Source organism: Ostrea edulis, chromosome 4 (genome assembly GCF_947568905.1).
Source record: "Ostrea edulis chromosome 4, xbOstEdul1.1, whole genome shotgun sequence".
Classification (NCBI taxonomy): Eukaryota; Metazoa; Mollusca; class Bivalvia; order Ostreida; family Ostreidae; genus Ostrea; species Ostrea edulis.
Window position 1 is genome coordinate 65,825,317 of NC_079167.1, and position 24,000 is coordinate 65,849,316.

The window sequence follows — 24,000 nt, forward strand, 5'->3', positions numbered from 1 at the left end:
CAATGCTGGTCCTACACCAACAAATGTTCATTTAAGAGTGTGTTTGTGTGTGTGCATGTTTCTTCTGAATGTGTTTTTCAAACAGACAGCACATGCAGGCACATGTGTCCTCACTATGTCTATGTCACACACACAATGTAGGTATGTCCTAGGGCCCCTCACACAGCAATGCTGGCCAGTGAACCAGAACACTTTTTGCATGGGTGAAAGTGATGTGTTTGTTCAGTGCCATCAAACATCAAGCATTTCACAGCACAACTGATTCATTCAACTGATTACCTTTAAAAAAAATTTTTTTTTAAATCTTACATTCAAAAATGACAAAAAAGCCCATGCTTTAATATTTTCCCAATAGAATGTAACAAAGCATATTCATATATAAAAAATTAATTTTCAAATTATCTGATAGATCTAGATGCTTAATTGATAACAGCACTGAAGGAAACAGTGCTCAGATCAAGCTTCCATCTGATTTAGGAAGTACACTCCTCACACACATACAGGTCACCACTGCACTCTCTCTTCTGACTCTAGTTCAAGTTTAGATTCACAATGCAACTTCCTCTTTTCACTTGACCATGATCTTAGATTTATTATATATATATGCAACAGAATCTTTTTTAAGAAATCTGTATTTCTCAGAAATACCCAGGTCTCAACCCAAAAATGATGTTGATGTCTTCTTTTCCTTATTTCAAAAACTCACATACAAGTTCAAAGTTTACATTTTCAGCATTTGTATATATTTGTCATGTTCACTGAAGAGCAAAATAGGGAAGCTTTACAAGGAGAAACTGACTAAGTATAACCAAAAGGAATTTCCCCATAATCTCATCATTTTATACTATGAACTGAATATATTAATCTGGTTAATCTTTTAAAGAACACCTCTACCTCTCTCTCTCTCTACCTCTCTCTCTCTCTCTCTCTCTCCACCCCCACTTATATGTTATTATTACAAAAAGTTACCATTTCACTCTTTTTAAAAACTTGAGAACTACTGTTAACACAAAACCCAACAATTACACATGACATATACTACATTTACAGTAGTCAAAAGTAATTCCATTTTTGACAAGCTTTTTCCAAAATCATTTTCTTTTAAAAAGATCAATACATTAAGTACATATTCTTTGATCTACACATGAACATCTTTCTATGAAAACTTACACAATTTCACATGTCAGATTCCTAACACCGGAAAATATAAATTTAAAATTAGAATATCAATGCAGTGAAGTGTAACAATAAAACAGATTTCTGAATGAAAGGAACATTTTCTTCAAAGCCACAATAAAGAAGGAACTATTAACCCTGATCATAAAGAGTGGGAGTTTTGATTATCTTGTCTAATGTTCTCTTTCCCTCTCTTTCTCTTTCTGTTTCTTTCTCTCAATCCTTCCGGAAAAATCTACCAAAACCAGTGTTCAAGTGATGGACCATACTTGATGATGAAGTTGATGTAGTGGTGATAGCTTTTCACTCAAATAATACTGCATTACTAAGCTTCCTACATCACATCATAAAAAATGCTACACATGTAGGAATAACAAGGAAATACTAAAGTAGAAAAAACGGCACACAATTACCGATATATAATACAGACAGTCCATCACAGAAGAGGCAGTGTCACAACACTTCAAAATAACAAAGACATTAGTTGATGGACATTTTTTTTTTTAAACTTCAAGCCTATTTCCATAAATTTTGGACACTGTTGAAGAGAAGAACCATTTAAGGGCATTCAACTCCCACTCTATGTGTACTGTACCCATCTAATACCAAAAAAAAAAAAAAATAATAATTGTGTTGACAGTGTACAAATGACCTTACAAAAACAATACACACATTCACCATATAAATTCTCTTTTGATTGGAGTCAATTTTATCCTGGCAATTGTCATTTTTCAATAAACACTCCTTCATGTAATCATCGTAGCCCCCCCCCCCCTTCCCCCTCAGCAACAATACCACTCCCACCTCCTTCAGTGCTGCACAAAACACTGGTCAGATGAATTTTGCTAACTATCCAAAGTTTGCTGGTTTGAAGTCCTGTATGGTAACCTGGTTTGAAGTCCTGTATGGTAACCTGGTGGTGCCTGTCGTTTCCTGTATGGTGACCTGGTGGTGCCTGTCATGTCCTGTATGGTGACCTGGTGGTGCCTGTCATGTCCTGTATGGTGACCTGGTTTGTCCTGTATGGTAACCTGGTGGTGCCTGTCGTGTCCTGTATGGTGACCTGGTGGTGCCTGTCATGTCCTGTATGGTGACCTGGTGGTGCCTGTCGTGTCCTGTATGGTGACCTGGTGGTGCCTGTCGTTTCCTGTATGGTGACCTGGTGGTGCCTGTCATGTCCTGTATGGTGACCTGGTGGTGCCTGTCATGTCCTATATGGTGACCTGGTGGTGCCTATCATGTCCTGTATGGTGAATTGGTGGTGCCTGTCGAGTCCTTGGACTACATCTGCATGGTCTGGTCTGTAAATGAGTACCACCAGCTTAAGCTGGCGTCATATGTTATAAACTGGGGACTTTCTATCTCTAGGACTTTCATCTGCAACTTCAGAGTTTTAAACATCACAGTTTTCATGTATCCAAATCTAGTCAATGGAATGATCCAAGTTGAAGTCAGAAATTGATGCTGAGCTACAGATTTGAGGAGGATGGATTCAATTTGAAACAATTGACTTTTGACTTTGAGATAACTTTCACTAGTTGATACAACACATTAATCTCTCTCTCTCTCTCTCTCTCTCTCTCTCTCTCTCTCTCTCTCTCTATATATATATATATATAAAACCATCCATCAATAGGTACTGGGTGAGGCTCTCAAAGTGTGTGGGATCTTATCCCGACTCCTACTGTTGTCCCATCAAAGGGATCAGGGGGCTTAAATTTACAATCAACACTAAACCTTTGATAACTACTGGTCTTCTCATGGTCGTGTGAGGAATATTACCTCCTCTCCATCCAAGATATTGGTTACTGGCAATCACACATCATATGTTTGTTTTTTCCTGTTGCCGAGGCATACTCAGAAAGGATATAATATCATGACATTAAAATGTCATCCACATAACAAGGAATTTAACCATTTATATTTCTTACTTAGGGCGACAAGAAATTACTGGATCCACCAATCATTTGTTATTTGTGGCCATGGAATACGAAAGTCAGCATGACGTAGTAATTATAAATAGAATCTGTATCATGCTTACCATCTTGCAGTGTAGAACCTCTCTTTCCAAATGTACATAGTGTTGAATGGCTAATACATTTGCTGTTGGTTTGTATGATGTTATATGCCCAGTTCGGAGAATTTTTCACTCATGTACAGATGCCACTAGTTTTAGGTGAAGTGCCACAAACTTTGACGCAAGGCCTAAGCATGATAAGATTGATTGTATCTTGTTTAACGTCTCACTCAAGAATTTTTCACTCATGTGGAGGCATCACTAATACTGGTGAAGGACTTCAAATTTAGGCCTTTCCTCGACGCTTACGGCCATTGAGCAGTGTGAGGGTTCTTAGCATGCCACACCTACTGTGACATGGGACATCCGTTTTTAAGGTCATCTCCAAGGATCCAGGACATTCACACCTGATGCTGAGCGTTTGGTGATGGAATTGTCACTACCTGTTTTAACTACTTTAGTCTGTCGCAGCCGGGATTCAAACCCCAGCCTTCTAAATGTGGGGCGAACACTCTAACCTCTAGACCACTGCGGCAGTCAAGACCAGAGCAGCAAGTTTCTTAAATGTGCCAACACCCACCATGACACAGGGCTTCCATTTTCAAGGTCATACCCAAGAAACCATGCACTTCACTTCAAAATGCCAGGCAACTGACAAAGAAACAATCACTACCCATGCTCTATTCAGTGTCTTGCTAGGATTGGGGCATTGGATTGGCACCTCCCGGTTGTGAAGCTAGCACCCTCACCACAACTGGTACATTTGCCAAAATGTTGTGTTGAACAAGTAGTACAGTGGTTCAACCATTGACGAATAGTCTATCCATCGTTGATTTAAGCCTTTCAAGGACTTTTTTAAATTTCACATACCAGACGTATGTAATAACATTTTATTTTGAAATATATCTATTGCAGAATCCATCAAAATTGTTGGAAAAAATCAAATCTCTAACACAGCCCGATGATCACTGCATTAGACAGGATTGAACTTTTATGGTTGGGTTCAGCCATCACATGTCCGGTATGCTTTTCCTTTTAAAAAGGCAAAGTCTAAACATTTCACTCTATGAATGTTCAAATCAACAGAAACAAATTTCAAGAGAACATCTTTGTGTACAGAGATACACACGATATTCAGCTACATGTAATATGCCATTGGATATGACGTTCAAACCACATTTCATATCAAAATATAAACCAAGTGCTCCTATCCTCAGGAAAATCAAAAGAGATGAGGTTAAAGGTAGAGTAGAAAGTAGTACAAGATGGTAGAGAGAAATGGAAGTAGGATGACTGAAAGTCAAGTGAAAGTAGGATCAAAGAGGAGTGTTGCAGAAAAAAGCAGTAGGGAAGTGGAACGAAAGGCAGCAATGTGCAACAGGGAAAGGAGGCAAGTTCCAACGTGGAACTAGGCAGGGAGTAAGAGCAGGGACAAAGGGGTGAAGGGAAGTATTGTGCAGCAAGAGAGAAGGTAGAACCAATGTGGAACGAGGCAGTGAGGTGTAGGAGGGAGTGAAGGGAAGTCATGTGTGGCAGGAGAGAAGGTAGGACCAATGTGGAATGAGGCAGTGAGGTGTAGGAGGGAGTGAAGGGAAGTCATGTGTGGCAGGAGAGAAGGTAGGACCAATGTGGAACGAGGCAGTGAGGTGTAGGAGGTAGTGAAGGGAAGTCATGTGTGGCAGGAGAGAAGGTAGGACCAATGTGGAATGAGGCAGTGAGGTGTAGGAGGGAGTGAAGGGAAGTCATGTGTGGCAGGAGAGAAGGTAGAACCAATGTGGAATGAGGCAGTGAGGTGTAGGAGGGAGTGAAGGGAAATCACGTGCAGCAAGAGAGAAGGTAGAACCAATGTGGAACGAGGCAGTGAGGTGTAGGAGGGGGTGAAGGGAAATCATATGTAGCAAATGTGGAGCAAGGCAGTGTTTTTGAAATATTTCAATTCTTTAAGTCTGATAAAAATATTAAATGTTTAATTCATTCAGGTTCTGTGTCAGTCCAAATGACATATAGGTACCAATGGAACAATTATTGCAAATTCGACTAAATTTCATTCCAATTCCCTTCGAGCAACTTACTCTTAATATGTAAAATGCTTTTCTAAATGACAAAAAGGCTTTTCTAATGCATGTTAATGCCAAGCAATCATTGGTGAACAAGATGGTAAAAAACATAAAGTTAGATACTCAAACTGTACAGAATTAAGAAAAAAAATCCCGTCCCCATGTGAATTAAAGGAAAACTGGAAAGAGGAAGAGGAGTGGTTACTTTTTGATGATAAAAATGCCATGAACATGATGAAATGTGTGATATGAATTGATCCAAGATGCAATACTAAAGCCCCTAAAAACCATTGTATTGCTAGGTGAAAAAACTACAGGGTTACGGAAAACAAAACCCCAGACTCAGAGAAAGAAAGAAACATCAATCACTGATAAGACAAAAGAAAGAGAGAGTGAGTGAAAATGAGAGGGAAGTTGATAGACAGAATAAGGAAGTTGAAAGGGAGACAGAGTGGGAAAATTAAAGATTGAGTAAAGTGAGGACTCGGAGTGTGAAAGTAAAGAGACGGAGAAGTATCCGAGCAAGATAAAGGTGAAAATAAAAGTAAAATCTTAAGATCTGTGTGGAAGATGGAGCTGAAGAAGGAAAGGTATTAACAAAATGTTTAATTAATGTGTGTTATTGAATTGTTTTGGACTTGCAAAAATCTGTCCGACTGACAAAGTTTAAATAATAGTCAGTCTAAACGATTGACTTTTGTAAAAGGAATTTTAAGAATGCCGATGAAGCAGTCAGAAAAATGACGGAGTAAAGGAAAATTAAGCAGCAGGGAAAAGATAGGTTTCAACATGAAGCTAGGTAGTGAGAAGTATGAAGTCATGAGCAGCGGGGGAGACAGTAGGGCCAATGTGGAGAGTGAGAAAGTGAGATGGAGTGACAAGTGAGGCGTTGATTGGTTGGTTGGTTGTTTATGTCCCGTTGAGAAATTTTTCATTTATATTGAGATGTCACCAGCTGTAAGTGAAGTACCACAAACTTAGACCTATGCTTAGTGCTCAGGGTCATAGCAGTGAGGGTTCTTTGACATGCCAATGCCTGCCGTGACATGAAACCTCATTGTTAAAGGTCAAATTCGAAAAACCTGTGATTCTCATTCCTAAATTCTGAGTGTTTGGCAAAGGAGCAATACTACCTTGATGCAGCCATGGCATGAATGGGGCTCGGACCCACAAGGTGAACGCTCTACACTAAGTTACCGTGGGGTGAAGGGAAGTCATGTGCAGCAGGTGAGAAGGCAGAACCAATGTGGATAAAGGAAGTGAGAAGAAAAAAGTGAAGAGAAAGAAAAACGTGCATCAAGATTGGTGGTACGTCCAATGTGGAGACAGAAAAGTGGGATGATCAGTAGGAGTGGATGCATGTTCCAAGAGATAAGCTCAATGTGGAGTGAGGCAGAGATAAGCTCAATGTGGAGTGAGGCAGAGATAAGCTCAATGTGGAGTGAGGCAGAGATAAGGTCAATGTGGAGTGAGGCAGAGATAAGGTCAATGTGGAGTGAGGCAGAGATAAGGTCAATGTGGAGTGAGGCAGGGATAAGGTCAATGTGGAGTGAGGCAGAGATAAGGTCAATGTGGAGTGAGGTAGAGATAAGGTTAATATGGAGCGAGGCATAGAGATAAGGTCAATGTGGAGTGAGGCAGAGATGAGGTCAATATGAAGTGAGGCAGAGATAAGCTCAATGTGGAGTGAGGCAGGGATAAGGTCAATGTGGAGTGAGGCAGAGATAAGCTCAATGTGGAGTGAGGCAGGGATAAGGTCAATGTGGAGTGAGGCAGAGATAAGCTCAGTGTGGAGTGAGGCAGGGATAAGGTCAATGTGGAGTGAGGCAGAGATAAGGTCAATGTGGAGTGAGGCAGAGATAAGGTCAATATGGAGCGAGGCATAGAGATAAGGTCAATGTGGAGTGAGGCAGAGATGAGGTCAATATGAAGTGAGGCAGAGATAAGGTCAATATGAAGCGAGGCAGAGATAAGGTCAATGTGGATAAGCAGAGAAAAGAGGAACGAAGGGATCTAATAAAAAATGATTTGGAAAATTTCAGGTCGGGGTTGGGGGTTAGTTAGAAGAGGAGTACACACATAAGGCCAATTCAACTTAATTAGTAGATTATCATCCAGGGCCACCAAAAAGTATGGGGCAGTTTGGAGGATTTTATTTTCTGAGAAAAATATTAGAGACAAACGAGTTTTTTTTCAACAGAAGTGCATCATTTAATGCCAGATGACTATCAATCTATCCTATTTTCAAAGACGAATTCCAGGTTAAGCTTTAATTTCAAACAGAAATATACTGAACTTCTTCAAGATTTACGCCTGTAAGAACGCGAGAAATTAAGAAAACCATATAGATCTATTTGTAATGTAAACAAGAAGTGTAAAATACCAGAGTCAAACATGAAAATTTTCCGGAAATCGCAAGTTTGGCATAATAAAAAAATTTGGGGCAGGCCAATTTTCAAGGGGCAGGCGGGTATGATAATCTATCAATTAAGTTGAATTGGCCTAAATGGGAGGCTGAGGACAGAGGTAAAGCAAATGGAAAATGAATCAGAAAATTACAGTAGGGAAATATGGTGAAAGGGGGTAGTGTGTGTGTGGTGGTGGTGGTTGGGGTGGGGTGGGGGTGGGGGGGTGGTGAGACAAAGTGAGGTGTGGAAAAGGGAGTGGGAGTAAGAGATGGACAAATCAGGAAATGAACCATCCCTTCTTTTCTCCCTTTCTTTAATCTGTACATGTAACTGTTAATGAGAAACAATCTGAACAAACATCTGACAGTTTAACTTGATTAACTGACATTTGTTTAGTCCAATAAGTAATTCCTTCATGGTATGATATTACTTATATTTCCTGATGTGTCAGTAAATATTTTCACATACACTGCATGAAGGTACATCCTCCTTCAAATATACACCACATCTTACAGGGAATATATGACATAAATGGCAAAATTTGGATGATCATGAAGAAAACTCCTAACTATCAAACACACAACATAAAATGATTGTGTACAGTGTTATGATTACTACTTACATCCCTTCCAGTTTTAAATATACTATAGCAAAAGCATATCTCATTACATATTGATCATATCTGCTTAGTATATTAAGTATGTGATGCTAACATCCAATGTACATTTGAAAATGTGAAAGCACTATTAAATACACTTTTGCAACAGAGCCAGAACAGCCTGCCCCCACAGCTATTTCCAATCTGTGAAGAATAAGTGCCCCTTCTTATACCAAACTTTTCTATATGTGATTAACTAATCATAAGTGTATGCAAAGTCAAATTTCCTCTGTTCCCTATCATTAAACCAGGGTATTAAGTTTACAGACATATATCTGGTACGTATTTGTTTAAAAGCAAAGGAAATTATTGACTATAAAACTTGCTTATACAAAAAAAAAATGCGGTCTTAAAAAAAAATCCATGTTAGAAGAGTCGGATTAATAATTTCTTATGTGAATATTTAATAAAATGAGGATGTGACATTCAACATTCTGCCCAGGAGTGCAGAAAAGAAAAACTTGATATAGAACATTTCTTTAAGAAATTATAAAGACTACAAGCTAGTTCACTGATTGTTGTTGAGAGGGAATACAACTATTCTACATGCACAAATTATTTACTTGATTTCATTATTATAGATTTTAAATGTGCTAGTAAACACTCAGTTGAACATGTTCAGAAGAACCTACACAAAAAACAAATTTATCCTGATAAACAACAAATATCATAAGTTCTCTTGTATTTTTTCACAATTTCTATGACTTAATTAAAGCGTACAAATGCATGTCTTTATATCTTTTTTTCAAACAATACATCTACCCATAGTAAATACTAACTATATAACGAGTTGATTTCACCAACTTCTTGTACATGTCTTGTTTCATTTAGAGAACTGTAATTCTTATTGTTTCATAGTGTGTCTCAATGATCGTAAAGACATGACATACAATCTTCTTACTCTAAATAACAATTACATCACTTATCTACCACACTTACCTCCGATAGGAAAGTCTGTGCACTTTTCTGTGCTCCAACGTGTAATAAATATTCATATACATAGAGTGCTAACCTGCAAAATACACAAAAGGGAAATGAATATAAAATAAATCGGTTCAAAAACAACCCAACAAAACTTCATATACGATTTTCTAATCATATCAAGTCTTGTAACTTTTTATCCCTGTCTGCACATAATTAACAGCTGATATGCAAGTTCACTTTAGGCCAACGGTTGAAAAAGAAAGTAAGTAATGTTTTTCCAGTATCAGCTGTTTTGTGTATTGTTCTTGATACAAACATGAAAATATAGTTCAATAGATTTATTGATTATTGAAAAGAGGTTCCAAATTCACCAAAATAACATAAAAACGAACTTCAGGGCTTTTGTTTTGAAGTCCACATGGTCTTCGATGTTAGCACATGGGTATGTTTAATAACGGGAACAGCCATTTTGAATGGGGCATCACTTGTGCACAGGTGGAAAATACTCGCTTCGCGACCTGCAGGCGCGGTGAAAAAGCTACAGAGCCTAGAAATAACCTGTCAGATTGCATTCATATGGCCCAAAATGTTGAAAAAATAAAAATCACTTACTTTTCTCGAGCTTGGGCATCCGAGGGTACCGTGGATCCTTTCCCCTTCGAGTACATGCTGGGAGCTGAACTGTCACGCACCTGTCAACATATCAAGGACGACACTGACCCCGTCACTATAGCAACCACAAGTAGAACTGAAGAAAGGCGTTCTACGATTAGTGCGTTAATTATAGCAGAATCTGCGATCTAGAAACCATCTAACTGAGAAATGTGTGTGTTACAGCGACAAAGACCGGCTGGCAAGCGGCCAAATTTATCAAGTTATAGATATTTTCCTACGGTGAAGATGTAAACAAAAGAAAACTATGGCCATCGAAAGAATAAAAAATAAAAATGCGTTTAGAAACCATTAAAACATTTTAAATTTTTCTTTTATTTAGAAAAATCATTTTTCTGTATAAGCCTAATTCTTTCGTTTCTTACAGTGAATGATGTTCGACCAGGCCAGAAATATTAAAAATATATTTCTATTAAATCTAGACTTCAATACATTACAAACTTTTAATACCAGAATTTTAAGTAAATTCTGAAAATACAATATAATACAAATATATTTCTTTTCCCTAGTATTATCTGCGATAGTATTTTACTGGATTTATGAATGTATTATTGTATTTCGGGTTTTTTCTGCATGTGTTCGGAGACTAGTAGGACACCATTTTACATTAGTCAAGAATAGGCCTACAACAATATTCTAACATTATAAAGATGACTGTTACATAATATTGTTTCAAAATTCACTTTCCTGTCAACTTCAAAATATTTTCAAATAGTAGAGATATATCCTGACCTACTTTCTAGGCAGTTTTGCTCAATAAATATGGGGATCTAGAAACTGCCAATCTACACTTGAGGCACAGACAGGAAACCCATCTAGATTTATTGCATTTTATAGTACAAAAGCCGGGTTTCGATAAAAAGTATTTAAAAATCAAAATAAAAGGGGAAAATGCTTTTAATAATTTTTCGACGAAAATTCACAGCCTAATATATCGAAACAAACGTGTTTACAACAATAATAAACGATTACACATGTTTGACCCCATAGACCCGACATGTGTATTGGTCATTCCTTTTACCTCCCCGACAGAGAACCTGCCATCATGGCGGCAGGTTCAATTTTGGAAGACGAATTTTGGGACAGCATTATTTACTTTCTGACACTTTCGGACAAAATCGACGGAAAATGGACGATAATGAAAACAAAAGTATGTCTAGAAGTATCCTCGTTTTCATACTTACTGTATAAAGTCATCAGAATCAAGATGAAACAACGTCTACACACATCTCTTTTATCCAACACAAAGGCTTTCGCTTTCCTCGGGCTTTATTATAGCCAGGTGTACGCTCCGAACAGACAAAAGGGGTGTAACCATTTCGTTTTCAATTTTGAAAAAAAAATAACACTGTATTCATATTATTTGCAGGATGGAAGTAGATACGTAATGGCAAAAGAAAACATGAAAAGAACAGAAAGCAACGAAAATACGTTGGAAGGAGCAGATTTTCACAACGTCACTGAGGTTTTATTGGAAATAAAACAACTTCGTTTTTTATTGATAATATATTATAAGAAGAGGTCCACGGGCCACAACGCTCACGTGAAATCCAGTCACAGAGAAATCGCATGGGCTCTTGCGGCAGTGTTCATGACCCCACTTCAATAGCAATGGCTTTAAAGAATAACTTTATTGTAGAATACACTCATATTGGTCCCGCAAACAAAATGATATTGTCATTACTTCAGGAATATTGGTTGGTAGGTAAACAGAAGTTACTCCATGCTTCTGTTGTTCTTACATCACGACTTGGACATTTCTTCCTGAACTATATAGATTTTCATGTTGAGTCGTTTACCGTGCTTTTATTATAGAAATGATATACCTTGAAACCGCATAGATTTTCTACTGGCAAAACATTGATAAATGTAATGCATTATATGAGAGTGATTACATTTCAATATGTCAAATACTACAAGTATTACAGGCTCGTAGGAAGCTAATTAATGTGAGGGATTGGGGACAATTTCTAGAAACTTTTACATAGTATAACAACGATGATATATATTTTGCTACAGTTTGTGTATACATTGATAATAATCTGTACAATTGAGTAGGTTGACCCACAATAGGATAGATTGTTATGGTTTAATGCATCAGACCACGCCATGGTTCGAACCCAGGCCCCCTGAAACCTTATAGTCAGGTGCTCTACCAACTGAGCTATCTGGCCTTCAGCTATCAAACCCGGCTGGCCACTACAATAGATTGGATAGAAATATCTTCATGAAAAACATTTTTAAAGGCTATAATTTGCCTAATTCGCATGTTGCAGACCATTATAACAGGCATACGCAACTGTGGCTGGGCCAAGAATTGAACCCAAGACCCCTGCATTACTAGTCAGGTGCTTAGCCACAAATGCAATAAAAAACGGAGGGGCTGGTATATACATCCAATATCCAAATGGAGAGCAACAATCTGAAGCAATACCAACAGGCTTGCATTGTTCCAACTACAAAGCTGAAGAAAAAGCCATCAGACATGCTGCACATACCATCACAGACAAAGTCAATATCACAACTCCAGTTGTTTTCCTTACAGATGCTCTGTCTGTATTACAGGGCTTGACAAACAAGCTACCATTACTAGAACAGGCGCTATTTAACATTCAAAGTCGCATAACAGTGCTACAATGGATCCCTTCACACTGTGGAGTCTATGGTAATGAACAAGCTGACTTTCTCGCAAAACAAGGTGCTGGACAACAACAGGAGGAAAACCCAGTCTGCCTTGCAGAGATGAAAACCATAATCAAATCTCTGTATAGAAAATCCAACCATCAAGACAGTTACCACCATCTGTCAAGACCTGAACAAACCGTCATATTCAGACTGAGGACAGGACACAATAGACTAAACAAACATCTGAACAGAGTGATGAAAGTGGTACCATCCCCAATGTGTCCCTGTGGTGAGGCAGAACAAGATAGAACACATATTCTACAGACATGCAAGAACCATCAGGCATTGAGACAAAGGATATGGCCATTACCAACAACCATCCAGGAAAAGCTATTTGGAACAGTGGAGGACTTACAGAAGACCACCAGATTCGTAGAGGAAGCAGAAATCCAAGTGTAGAGGCGAACGACAAGAAGAAGGAGACTAGTCAGGTGCTCTAACCACTGTTACCCAGGCCGATATCCACCGTCCGTATATCCCTAACTACTACATTCCTCTCTCCTTAATTTGTCTTCGCCCTCGAAGACACACAACCCAGATTCTTTTCGCCCCTGGCAGGAGTTTCACCTGCAAATCCAGAGATGGTAAACGGCACCAACTGTAGTATTTAAAGGAGAGAGGAGAATATCTTAGGCTGGACCGGGAATCGAACCCGGGACCCCTTCTTTACTAGTCGGGTGCTCTAACCACTGAGCTACCCAGGCCGATATCCACGGTCCATATAGCCCCAATTACTACAAAACTAATTGATTAACAAGTAAAAACGTACGAGTATAAACAATACTCTGTATACCCTTTCTACCGTTTATTCACAAATGAAAGTGCACTTTAAAACTATAATTTTAATATTATATTATTATGTGGTTTTTAATAGTCATTTGTCTTTTTTCTTTTTCCACCAAAGTGTAATTGATGTCGAATGACAGAAACTTATGGGAGTTTTTATCCCCCTCCCCCTATAACTATTTGAATTTAGATTTTTATCCGACATCGATCTTTTGATCTTGCCCCTTAGTGGTGTGGTACTGCTTAAAATGTATATGATTGTCCCACCAATAAATTCACTGAATTGATGTTAAATTTATTTCACTCTAATTATTTATGTAATCAAACTTAACAAGTTTTGGGGAAAAATTGATAATTAACAAATATACTATTAGTAAAATATTTTCTGAAATCTTGCCGATTTAAAGTTATGTGTCGCCTTTTGATATTTCACTTTCATTTTACTTTGAAGCGAAATATCTTACAAAATTATTAGATCTTAAATGTTTCAGTGATAGGATTTGGAGGGTTTGAACTTGATATTTTTGATTATTAAGATGGTATTATATGTGATTTAAATTAGTGTGTGCATTTTTACCATGGTACATGGGTTGTGATATATTGATTGTTTTGCTGTTTTCCGCCACACTCAACAATTTTTCAGTTATCTGGTGGCGCCCAGTTTTTATTGGTGGAAGAGAGAACCCAGATGCAATGTACCTGGGAAGAGACCACCGACCTTCCGAAAGTAAACTGGGAAACTTTCTCACTTACCGACGTGAGCGGGATTCGAACTCGCGCCGACCAGAGGTGAGAGGAAGAGACTTGGGGAAGTTACTAATCTCTGTTTCATATGTCTCTGCATATAAGCATTTTCATGGATGAAGATCCAAATGTACAAATAATACAGTTCATGTGAGGGTTGTGGCCCCTGACCTCTTCTTTTATGGAAGTACAGTCATTGATATGAACAACCTTGAGACCCCTTATACATACTCAACAATGTTGAAGTGTTTTGAGTTATTTTGAAATTTGCACGTATAGTTAAAATTTGTGCATTGGTTGTGTAGTAATTAAAGCTGTGAAAAGTTTATGCAAGATAAGTTTTTTTATGTGATGTGTACATAAGAAAAACACTTACTTTTATTCCAGTGAATGTAGAAAAAAAATGAAAAGCAAAATTAGCTGTCATTTTAGTGTTGGAAAATTTTGTTGAAAAATTGTGATTTACCATTTTAATGACAGAAAAGAAAAGGATTTATAAACTTTGGGTATTAATATTTGTGTTAGAGAAAACCTGTTCAGAGGCTCTGCATGAAGCAAAATTACATTTTAAATTTATTTAAAGTTTCATACAAAACTTTCTTAATAGCACATTTTTACAACGAAATAAAATTGTCAGATTTAGAGGTGATATAGTATCTTGTTTACAAGAAAGATAACTCTTTTTTTATTCATGTAACATTCTTAACTTTACAGATAGAAGAGGAAGATGCCTCAACTCTTAGGACTGATGACAATAAGGACCTGAGTATTTTAACATATGAATTTCACATCCTGTACAGTCAGAGCTACTCCGTACCTGTGCTGTACTTCAATGTACATATGCAAAGTAAACATAATTTTGCTACATTAAGAGCTGTGTTGCTTCATACTGATAAATATTTTCCAAATATCATATTTTTTTACTTGTTCTATGTAACAAAATAAGATATTGTATAAAAAGTTAAATTTATTGGTATTAAGGCTTTAGTATATTATCATTGAAAAGGAGATGGCTGTATTTCCTATGAAATTTATGTTTGTGTTTGAGTAACATGTACTAGATTGGGATATTTTCAGATGGAAAGCTGGTAAGTTTGGAGGAAATCTGGAATATGGTGCCAGATGTGCATAAAGATAGATTGTCTCAGGAGAGGTGGACATTTGTCTCGCAACAGGTAGTAATATGTAATAAAAACCAACACCGTTATAAGTCTTCTATAGTGCTTTCCATTTGATTTGAGATCCTTGGTATATGTTGTTTACTTAATTTACACAATAGTTATTCCTCATTTAAGTGTTGGCTAATCAGGCCGCAAGACCAAAAACTGAGAGTAGACTTTTAAATTAAGTCTAAATTTCAAATCCAACTAACATTTGAAATAATTTTCATATCTAAATAAAATTTTCAGTGTATATACAGTAAAATATCTCTATCTCGAAGTCTGAGGGACTTCGAAAAAACTTCGAGATATCCGGGGGTTCGAGATATCCAAAATCGATCTTGAGTATATATTTTTTAAAGGAGGATATTTGATGTTTCAAAGATGAAGCGTGTATTATTAAATGCGTTATCGTTATTGTGAGCATTACCATCAAGCGCACTTCGACAATTGTGTGCGTTTATTTAACCCAAATGTTAATGATATAGCGTGTATCATTCAAAACACTACCCCTGAAATCAGGCGTGTTAGTTCATAATTGACGGTGAACTTCTTGCATAATATTGGAAGGCTTCACTAATCACCCAAGCTGTTGAACCAATTATTGCGACCTGGGACTACTCGCAAAAGGCGAGCGTGGATTAGCGGTTAGTAATTATAATTGGTGTAGTCATGGTAAGCAGAGCGGAAAATTGACTGCACTTCGAGATAAACCAGGTGAATTTAGGGCATGGGATCTTGAAAATACTTCGACATAAGCAGGGTATTCGAGATTACCGTGTTCGAAATATCAGAAGTTTTTGAAATCATTTATATAGGGAAAACAGCCGGGACCGGCGGTCGACTTCGACTCAAGCAGGGTATTCGAGATAAACGATATTCGAGATACAGATATTTTACTGTATTTGATTTTTTTTTTTTTTTTTTTTTATAAAACAGCAGGTTTTTTTAACACCTCTGCTAGATAAATCTTAAGGTATAAAGTAATCCAAAGTTTGACTTGAGTCTATTCTTAGTTTAAGGTCTTGAGGCCAGGGATTAATGTTTAGATTTTTACACACTTCAAATATAGAGACAGACCAAACAAAACTTCTCTGATTTAAAAAAAATTATAACCCACCAGCTTAATTAATTGTCCTTGTTAAACATATGTATGGGTTTTGTTTGCAACAAAATTTGAATGCTGATAAAATTTGAAGGAAAACATTTTCATTGGTTGAAGGAACACCCACTTCTAGGTCTTCCATTTTACCACTTGCATCCATGTCATACTGCAGACCTGATGAAAAACACCCCAACGCTAACAGACAAAAGGTAAACTGAAAAAATCAGCTATCTAAATATCATTAATTTCCCTTGTTTATGATATCACTCATTTCTTTATTATGATTTCATTAATTACTTATAATGATACATGTATTATTCATTTACTGATGACACATTGAATTTCAGCCTCAGTGATTGAACAACCTGATGTTCCCTTTTAGTCATGTAACTGATAATGAATTTTAATATACATGTACTCTGTGCTGTGTATTTATATTGTAGGTGTACATGTAGAATTATAGTGGGGGAGGGGTTATTTCCTTTCTTTTTCATGCAGTATATAATTTCATGGCTGAGTGCTGTTATATTGGGGGAGGGCCTTTCTTTTTCAGGCAGTATATAATTTCATGGCTGAGTGCTCTTATATTGGGGGAGGAGTTATTCACCTTTCCTATTCTGTTCTGTTTCAGGCAGTATATAATTTCATGGCTGAGTGCTGTTGGTCCTGTAGTTGGATTACACCTTCCCCTGGAGTACGGTAAACACAGTGCCAGCTGATGCCCCGCCCTGACTACCCCAGAAAAAATTCGAGCCTGCTCTAGGTTAGAAGAAGACAGAATAGTGATGGAAATTTACATATTATGCTTAAGGTGATACAGAACTAAGTCTAAATAAGCATTAACATGTAGAGCTCATGCATTGTGCTTTACTGGTAGTTATGTTGCAGTCATGGTAATACTGAGATCTGGCAGAGTTTCAAAATGATATGTGAACATTATCTCATTTCATGATTTAGAGTTTCTCTGTATATAAACACTAGTTTACTATAATAAAAAAATATATATAATGTTTGGGCGTACTTGTGAAAAGTTCTTTTCTGTAGGGCAATGTTGGACCAAACAGTCCAACATCATGATTTTTTGACTGATGAAGTGTTTAATTCATTTATTACATGCACATTTCATTCAGTGATAATGCCAATACATGTACAGCTGTACCACATATTATGATTCAATGTTTTTGGAAAATAAATTGAAAAATTTTATGAAATGTGGTCAATCTTTGTTTTTCCTGAAATATCGCAATTTTTCCTCAGAGAGGTGCAGCTCTGCAGCTAATGTGTAGCAAGAGTTATTGACATTACAGTGATTCAGGCAACATGATTAGCTGCAACCCCAGACAACAGTTTGTCCAACAAATCGTGTTCCTTTCATTCATCGTTATAGCTGTATAATAGTACTAGACCCCATGAAGAACAAGGTGAAATTTATTCAATCCACTTGTAAATATTGTAAAGAGTTGCCCCCCTTTTATACGTTTTGTGAAAAAGTGGTGACTGGACATGGAGGAAACCAGCATTGGTTTGAGAAGGTTGAGCCTATATATTTTTTTTTTAATTTGATTTATCAAGTTCACACGGATTTTCTTTTTGTGTGTTTTCTACTGTAACTTGGAAACTTTGTCAGAGATGTTTTCATTTGAACATATTTTATTGTTAAACTGGTTTACACTCATTTTTATTTAAAAGCTTATACAGTACAGTGCAATTTATACAAGTTAAAGATGATATTAAGTACAAATTAAAAATGTTGTACCTAATTTCATGATGTATCATCTAAATAAGGTATTTGTTCATAGGTTTTATCACTCCACAGCAAAAGGTGTAAAACTTTGTTCAGGAGTGTGCTGACAAGAAGGGATGTGTAACTTTACCCTTGAGTTTCCAACATGAGCAATTGGGACTCAATTATTTCACATATTAATAAAAAATGTGAAGATTATGAACAGTGATCAATCTCATCCTATAAAGAATTCAAAATTGAGAATGGTGGAAACACCGGATATGGGATCAAGTGCTTAGAAGGAGTAAGCATCCCTTGTTGAACGGTCGCACCCACCGTGAGCCCTGTGTTTGATCAGGTAAACGGCGTAATCTGTTGCCAAATTCAGTATGTAAACAATAGCCTAACAGTTGGTATGAAAAACATCGGACAGCATTTTACCCAATGATAACTTGTATTTGGAATTCACCATGACTATAGAGTTTGTGAGATTCTGACATAAAAACAAGAGTGTTGAAAACTCTAACATCAACAAGTAGCTTGCCTCAATTTAAATATTGATCATATGCAGAATATGTTCTAGTATATTGAACAGTTGTCATAACTCATGAAGTCAAGTTCTTGTTTTGTCATTAACGTCCATGTAAAGTAAAACATCCAAATATGAAACAAATGTCGAAGAGAAATCACACGGCCTCTCACCTCTGGTCGGCGCAGGTTCGAATCACGCTCGCGCCGGTAACTGAGAAAGTTTCCCAGTTTACTTTCGGAAGGTCGGTGGTCTCTTCCCAGGTACATTGTATCTGGGTTTTCTCTTCCACCAATAAAAAACTGGGTGCCACCAAATAACTGAAAAATTGTTGAGTGTGGCGGAAAACATCAATCGAAGAGTCTGTGGTGTTTTTTATTTTGGAAATCAATCGACATGAATGAAAGTGAATATTGTGGGTAAAACGTCGATGTATCTTCATGTTGAGTTGATGGCCACATCAAAAAAAAAATTCTCTTTTAAAAGATTTTGAACAAAAATACAAAAACAGGTCAGCTAATAAAGAAGCACACTTTGACCACAAGGGAATTCCAACAGACTGTTGGAAAACATAATATCCAAGGACTACATAGATATTGTCAGAGGATACCCCAGCATCTCTTTAATATCAACTTCATACTACTTGTGAAGCAAAATGGAGTTTAGCAACGTATTGCTTTACAAGATATGAATTATCCAAGTTCCATTTTTAATAAAAATTATAAAAGCTGTCTTTGATGTCATAAAGCTAAAACACTCTCCAAAGGTCAGAGTAGGTCCAAATTAACGTTGTACACTGCTTTTATATACATGTGGGAAAAGGTGAAGATAACGAACAGTGATCAATCTCATACCTCCTATAAGCAAAACATAATAGTGAGTTGGGCAAACACGGATCCCTGGATATACCAGAGGTGGGATCAGATGCCTAGGAGGAGTAAGCATCCCCTGTTGACCGGTCACACCCGCCGTGAGCCCTATATCTCGATACGGTAAACGGAATAATCCGCAGTCAAAATCAGTGTACATATGAGCTATTTAGATCTACACACACTCTGGTGAAGTGTCTGCCAACTGGGAGTTTTTCTATGCCGAAAACTTCTTTTCACAAAGGAGACAAAGCAAAAAAATATAAATAAATAAAAGCCTCCAATCATAGACATGTGAGCCTAGCGTCAGTTTTCTGTAAAGTTATGTAGCAGCTTATTCATTGTCAAGTCATTAACCAAAAAAAAAAAAAAAAAAAAATTGTGCGCACGGTTTAGGCCTCATATCGTTGTATTCTTGTATATTCTGGCTACCTAACATGGCTACATCAACGAACAAAATCATTAAAAAGCTGCAAACTTTCGGGTCGTATGAGATTAAATGAATATTTGAAGGTATATTTGGACACAAGTATAGTAGGAAAATATGTAAGAATTTTTTAAATATTAAATTTATGAGACGGCGATGCTGGAATATACCGAAGTCAGGCCTCAACCATGCGCTTTGGGGGGGGGGGGGTGCGTCGTAAATCGAATGTTTTTATAAGGGTTGGATATGTAGCTCTCTGATCTGTCCCAATATTTTTTTTCCAGAGAGCTACAGTTCTGCAGATAATCTTAACGAAGGTTATGACCCAATTGATTTGATGTGCTGTTTTGTAAATTTAATATGACGTTAGACCCTCAGCTTTTTAGCACAACGGCGAGGGTTACTATAACGGTTTTAGGATTGGTTCAATACTTACTCTATTTCTCAAAATTCTTATACATTTATTACTTAAACATATCCAGATGACAACTTTTATGTCTATTAAAATCCTATAACGGTTTGGATAGGACTACATATTGTGGCGGAAGGATCGTTAACAATAGCACTAAATCTGCACGATTTAAAATTACCGTTTCTATTGCTAATATTTGTATACAGGTACTTAGATGTGTATTTAGGATACAAGAGGTAGAAACTTAGAACTAATTCAAATGTAAAGTCAGTGATTTAGTTCATGTATATTTCGAAACAGAACATCGATTCCTAAACACATCTTATATCAGTTTACCCGATACTTCGTATGGAAATTTAGGAGTTTTAGATAATACACCTGTAATTCAACAATTTGATATACCCCCCCCCCTTTTTTTTGGGGGGGGGGGGTTTAATTTTGAGGCAAGACATTGTAACTTACATTGTATGTGCATTTTTAAAAACTGACAATATTCCTAGTACAGTATTTCCTTTTAATTCTCAAATTCCATAACATGAATCTTTCCATGTTTTAAGTGTAAAAAGGTAAATATTCATTTCCAATTGATTAGCATTTCACTTCATTTAATTTTAATCAGGTGTAGAATATTATAGAATGTAATGATTATAAAAAAGGTGTTGCACGTCTCATGTTAATTTCCCTAAAGGTGTTGCATGAAAGATCGATGAAATTAAGTTATTCAAATATATGATAAAACCAATATTGGAACTTATGACTTGATTCAAACATTTTTGAAAATAAGATTAAAAGACGTGTATTGGCAAAAATTAGCCAAAATAATTCGAGTTTAAATCAAGCAATACGCGATTTATATAATTTTTAACGTTAAAATGTGGGGATATCCCCGAATTTCAGAAAAACTGCCTCCGTGAAACAAAATTAATTTAGCATAAACATGTTCTTCAAGTTTTCCACTAAAAAACAAGAGGTACTGTGAGCAATGCTCACTAAGAATACCCCCCGTTTACCCCAATCTCCCAAAGGGTGTTGGTAATAGGTATGAACTACCTCTTTTCTGAGTGTAAAAAACAAATGGCATGACAAACCGAACCATATTGCTACTTCGATGTCCAGTGCGCGTGACCTTTGACCTTTTGACCCCAAAATCGATAGGGAACATCTTCATCCCATGGGTAGTCCATATGTATGATATGGTGACTGTAGGTGGAAAGGATAACGCTTTAGAGCCCGGAAACCATATTGCTACTTCGATGTCCAGTGTGCTTGACCTTTGACCTTTTGACCCCAAATTTGATAGGAAACATCTTCATCCCATGGGTAGTCCATATGTATGATATGGTGACTGTAGGTGGAAAGGATAACGCTTTAGAGCCCGGAAACCATATTGCTACTTCGATGTCCAGTGTGCTTGACCTTTGACCTTTTGACCCCAAATTTGATAGGAAACATCTTCATCCCATGGGTAGTCCATATGTATGATATGGTGACTGTAGGTGGAAAGGATAACGCTTTAGAGCCCGGAAACCATATTGCTACTTCGATGTCCAGTGTGCTTGACCTTTGACCTTTTGACCCCAAAATCGATAGGGAACATCTTCATCCCATGGGTAGTCCATATGTATGATATGGTGACGGTAGGTGGAAAGGATAATGCTTTAGAGCCCGGAAACCATTGCGTCTACAGACGGACGGACGGACGGACAGACAGACGGACAACCCGATTCCAGTATACCCCCCCCCCTCAACTTGTTGCGGGGGGTATAAAAATGTCGCTTTGAAATTTTGTTTCACGAGGGCATTTTTGAGTAAATTTCAAAAAATCGAAATGACTTCACTAATATTATTTTCAACTTCACCTGTACGTTAATTTTCATTAGTAGTGTATGGTCTACTGCGTGATTCAATGGGTAAGGTAATCGACTTTTATACGATGTTTTCTTCTTCTTTTTTTAAACGACTAGGTTCGAATCCCTCACGAACACATTTTTTTTTTCATATTATGTTTTTTATTTAATTGAAACACAATCTAGTATAAATGTTTCGTGTCAAATCTCTGTTTATTACAATGTGCCGAGTTTGAAAGAAACTTCCAACCTGGACACTGTTTAGTTTGTGAATAGCAACAAACACGCCGAATACAGCATGCAATATAGATGTACATGTGTTTTATATAATAGGTTGCTAACGAGAACTTGTATGTTTTTTCTGAGTGAAAGGTGTTGACAAAGGCATGATGCCTTTTATGAAAATCCGTCGTGAACTTTACAAAGCTTCGAAAGGCCAAACAAGGTATAAAAAAAAAAAATACGTTGAACAGTTTGAGTGGAGAAGATATGTATTCCAGTAGCAAAGTGCTATAATGGTGAATCAATGTTTCAGGTACATTTACTTCGAATTATGTTGAACTTTATTAATGCGTATTAAACTTCCCATATTTGTTTTGTGGTCAGAGTCATGTCAACTGTTGGTTGTACATAGAAAATAATACATACGAGTATAAGAGCTTTTACACTGTAGTAGTACAAAATATTAAATATTTGATACCGTAGCTATGTTAAGGTTTCCCGGAGCTTTGAAATGCGTTCAAAACATACATTGCATTGTAAGGTCGGTTTTGATTTTAACTTGTAATTTATATACTTAAGTATCCCGTAGGGATCCGGGTTAGAATACGTCCTCGGTACCCCTTGCTTGTCGTAAGAGGCGACTAAATGGGGTGGTCCTTTGGATGAGACCGCAAAAACCGATGTCCCGTGTCACAGCAGATGTGGCACGATAAAGATCCCTCCCTGCTCAATGGCCATAAGCGCCGGGCATTAGCCTAAATTTTGCAGCCCTTCACCGGCAGTGGTGACGTCTCCATATGAGTGAAATATTCTCGAGAGGGACGTTAAACAATATTCAATCATTCATTATATACTTAAGTATAGACAATTTATATAGAAGGTCCTCTCGCCTATAACATATTTGTTATGATATATGACTTCGTTGATCACGTGACGGTCATTTATAATATTGTTTAGCGTGTTTCACATAAATCGCTTCAGCGCAGCTGATTAAACAATTATTTTTAACTTTTTGTTATGATAAATACACTCACCGTATCCTTGTGTACCCGAAATGTGCTTGGGAAAATGGTAGTCAGCATTTCGCAAATTTTATGGTCGTTATAACGATCTAGTTCGTCAATACAACCTCGCATTGGGTCAAATGCTGTCTGACGTGTTTCATACCGATTGTTAAGCCGTTTTTGGCACACTAATTTTGACTGCGGATAACTCCGTTTACCTGATCAGGATATGGGGCTCACGGCGGGTGTGACCGGTCAACAGGGGATGCTTACTCCTCCTAGGCACCTGATCCCACCTCTGGTGTGTCCAGGGGTCCGTGTTTGCCCAACTATCTATTTTGTATTGCTTGTAGGAGTTATGAGATTGATCACTGTTCGTTATCTTCACCTTGCATGTATTACTTGCGTACAAAATACATGTATTCAAACAAAGCCATCACACATTTTTCCCAAGCAAGATTCAGTTAGAGAACAAACTCCTCTTACGATTTCCGTAAAAGATGTCAAATGAATCCTCATTAATTGCCTGCGCTAGACTCTTTTATAAACACATTATAAATTCTACCTCTAACCCC

The 24,000-nt window shown here is 37.2% G+C and overlaps 2 protein-coding genes across 17 annotated transcripts in view; one reads left to right on the plus strand and one right to left on the minus strand.

Annotated features, from left to right (window-relative positions):
- Nucleotides 1–11,203, minus strand: part of LOC125672262 (single-stranded DNA-binding protein 3-like) — a 61,545-nt gene extending 50,342 nt beyond the window's left edge. For 8 of the 16 annotated variants that reach the window (XM_048908467.2, XM_048908466.2, XM_048908462.2 and 5 more), the window contains exons 1-3: nt 11,097–11,203; nt 9,853–9,932; nt 9,256–9,328 (exon numbers count right to left, since the gene is read on the minus strand). In XM_048908467.2, the coding sequence (XP_048764424.2) occupies nt 9,256–9,328; nt 9,853–9,908 (129 nt within the window). In that variant the 5' untranslated portion in view covers nt 9,909–9,932; nt 11,097–11,203. The remainder of the gene's footprint in view (nt 1–9,255; nt 9,329–9,852; nt 9,933–11,096) is intronic. The other 8 variants (XM_056163494.1, XM_056163493.1, XM_056163496.1 and 5 more) reach the window with 2 other exon arrangements.
- LOC125672264 (ubiquitin-like-conjugating enzyme ATG10) lies at nt 10,895–17,603 on the plus strand. The gene is made up of 6 exons (XM_048908468.2): nt 10,895–11,062; nt 11,282–11,377; nt 14,842–14,974; nt 15,205–15,302; nt 16,510–16,601; nt 17,024–17,603. The coding sequence occupies exons 1-6, from the start codon at nt 10,910–10,912 to the stop codon at nt 17,109–17,111; spliced, it is 660 nt and encodes a 219-aa protein (XP_048764425.1). The 5' UTR covers nt 10,895–10,909; the 3' UTR covers nt 17,112–17,603.
- The last annotated feature ends 6,397 nt before the right edge of the window (nt 17,604–24,000 follow it).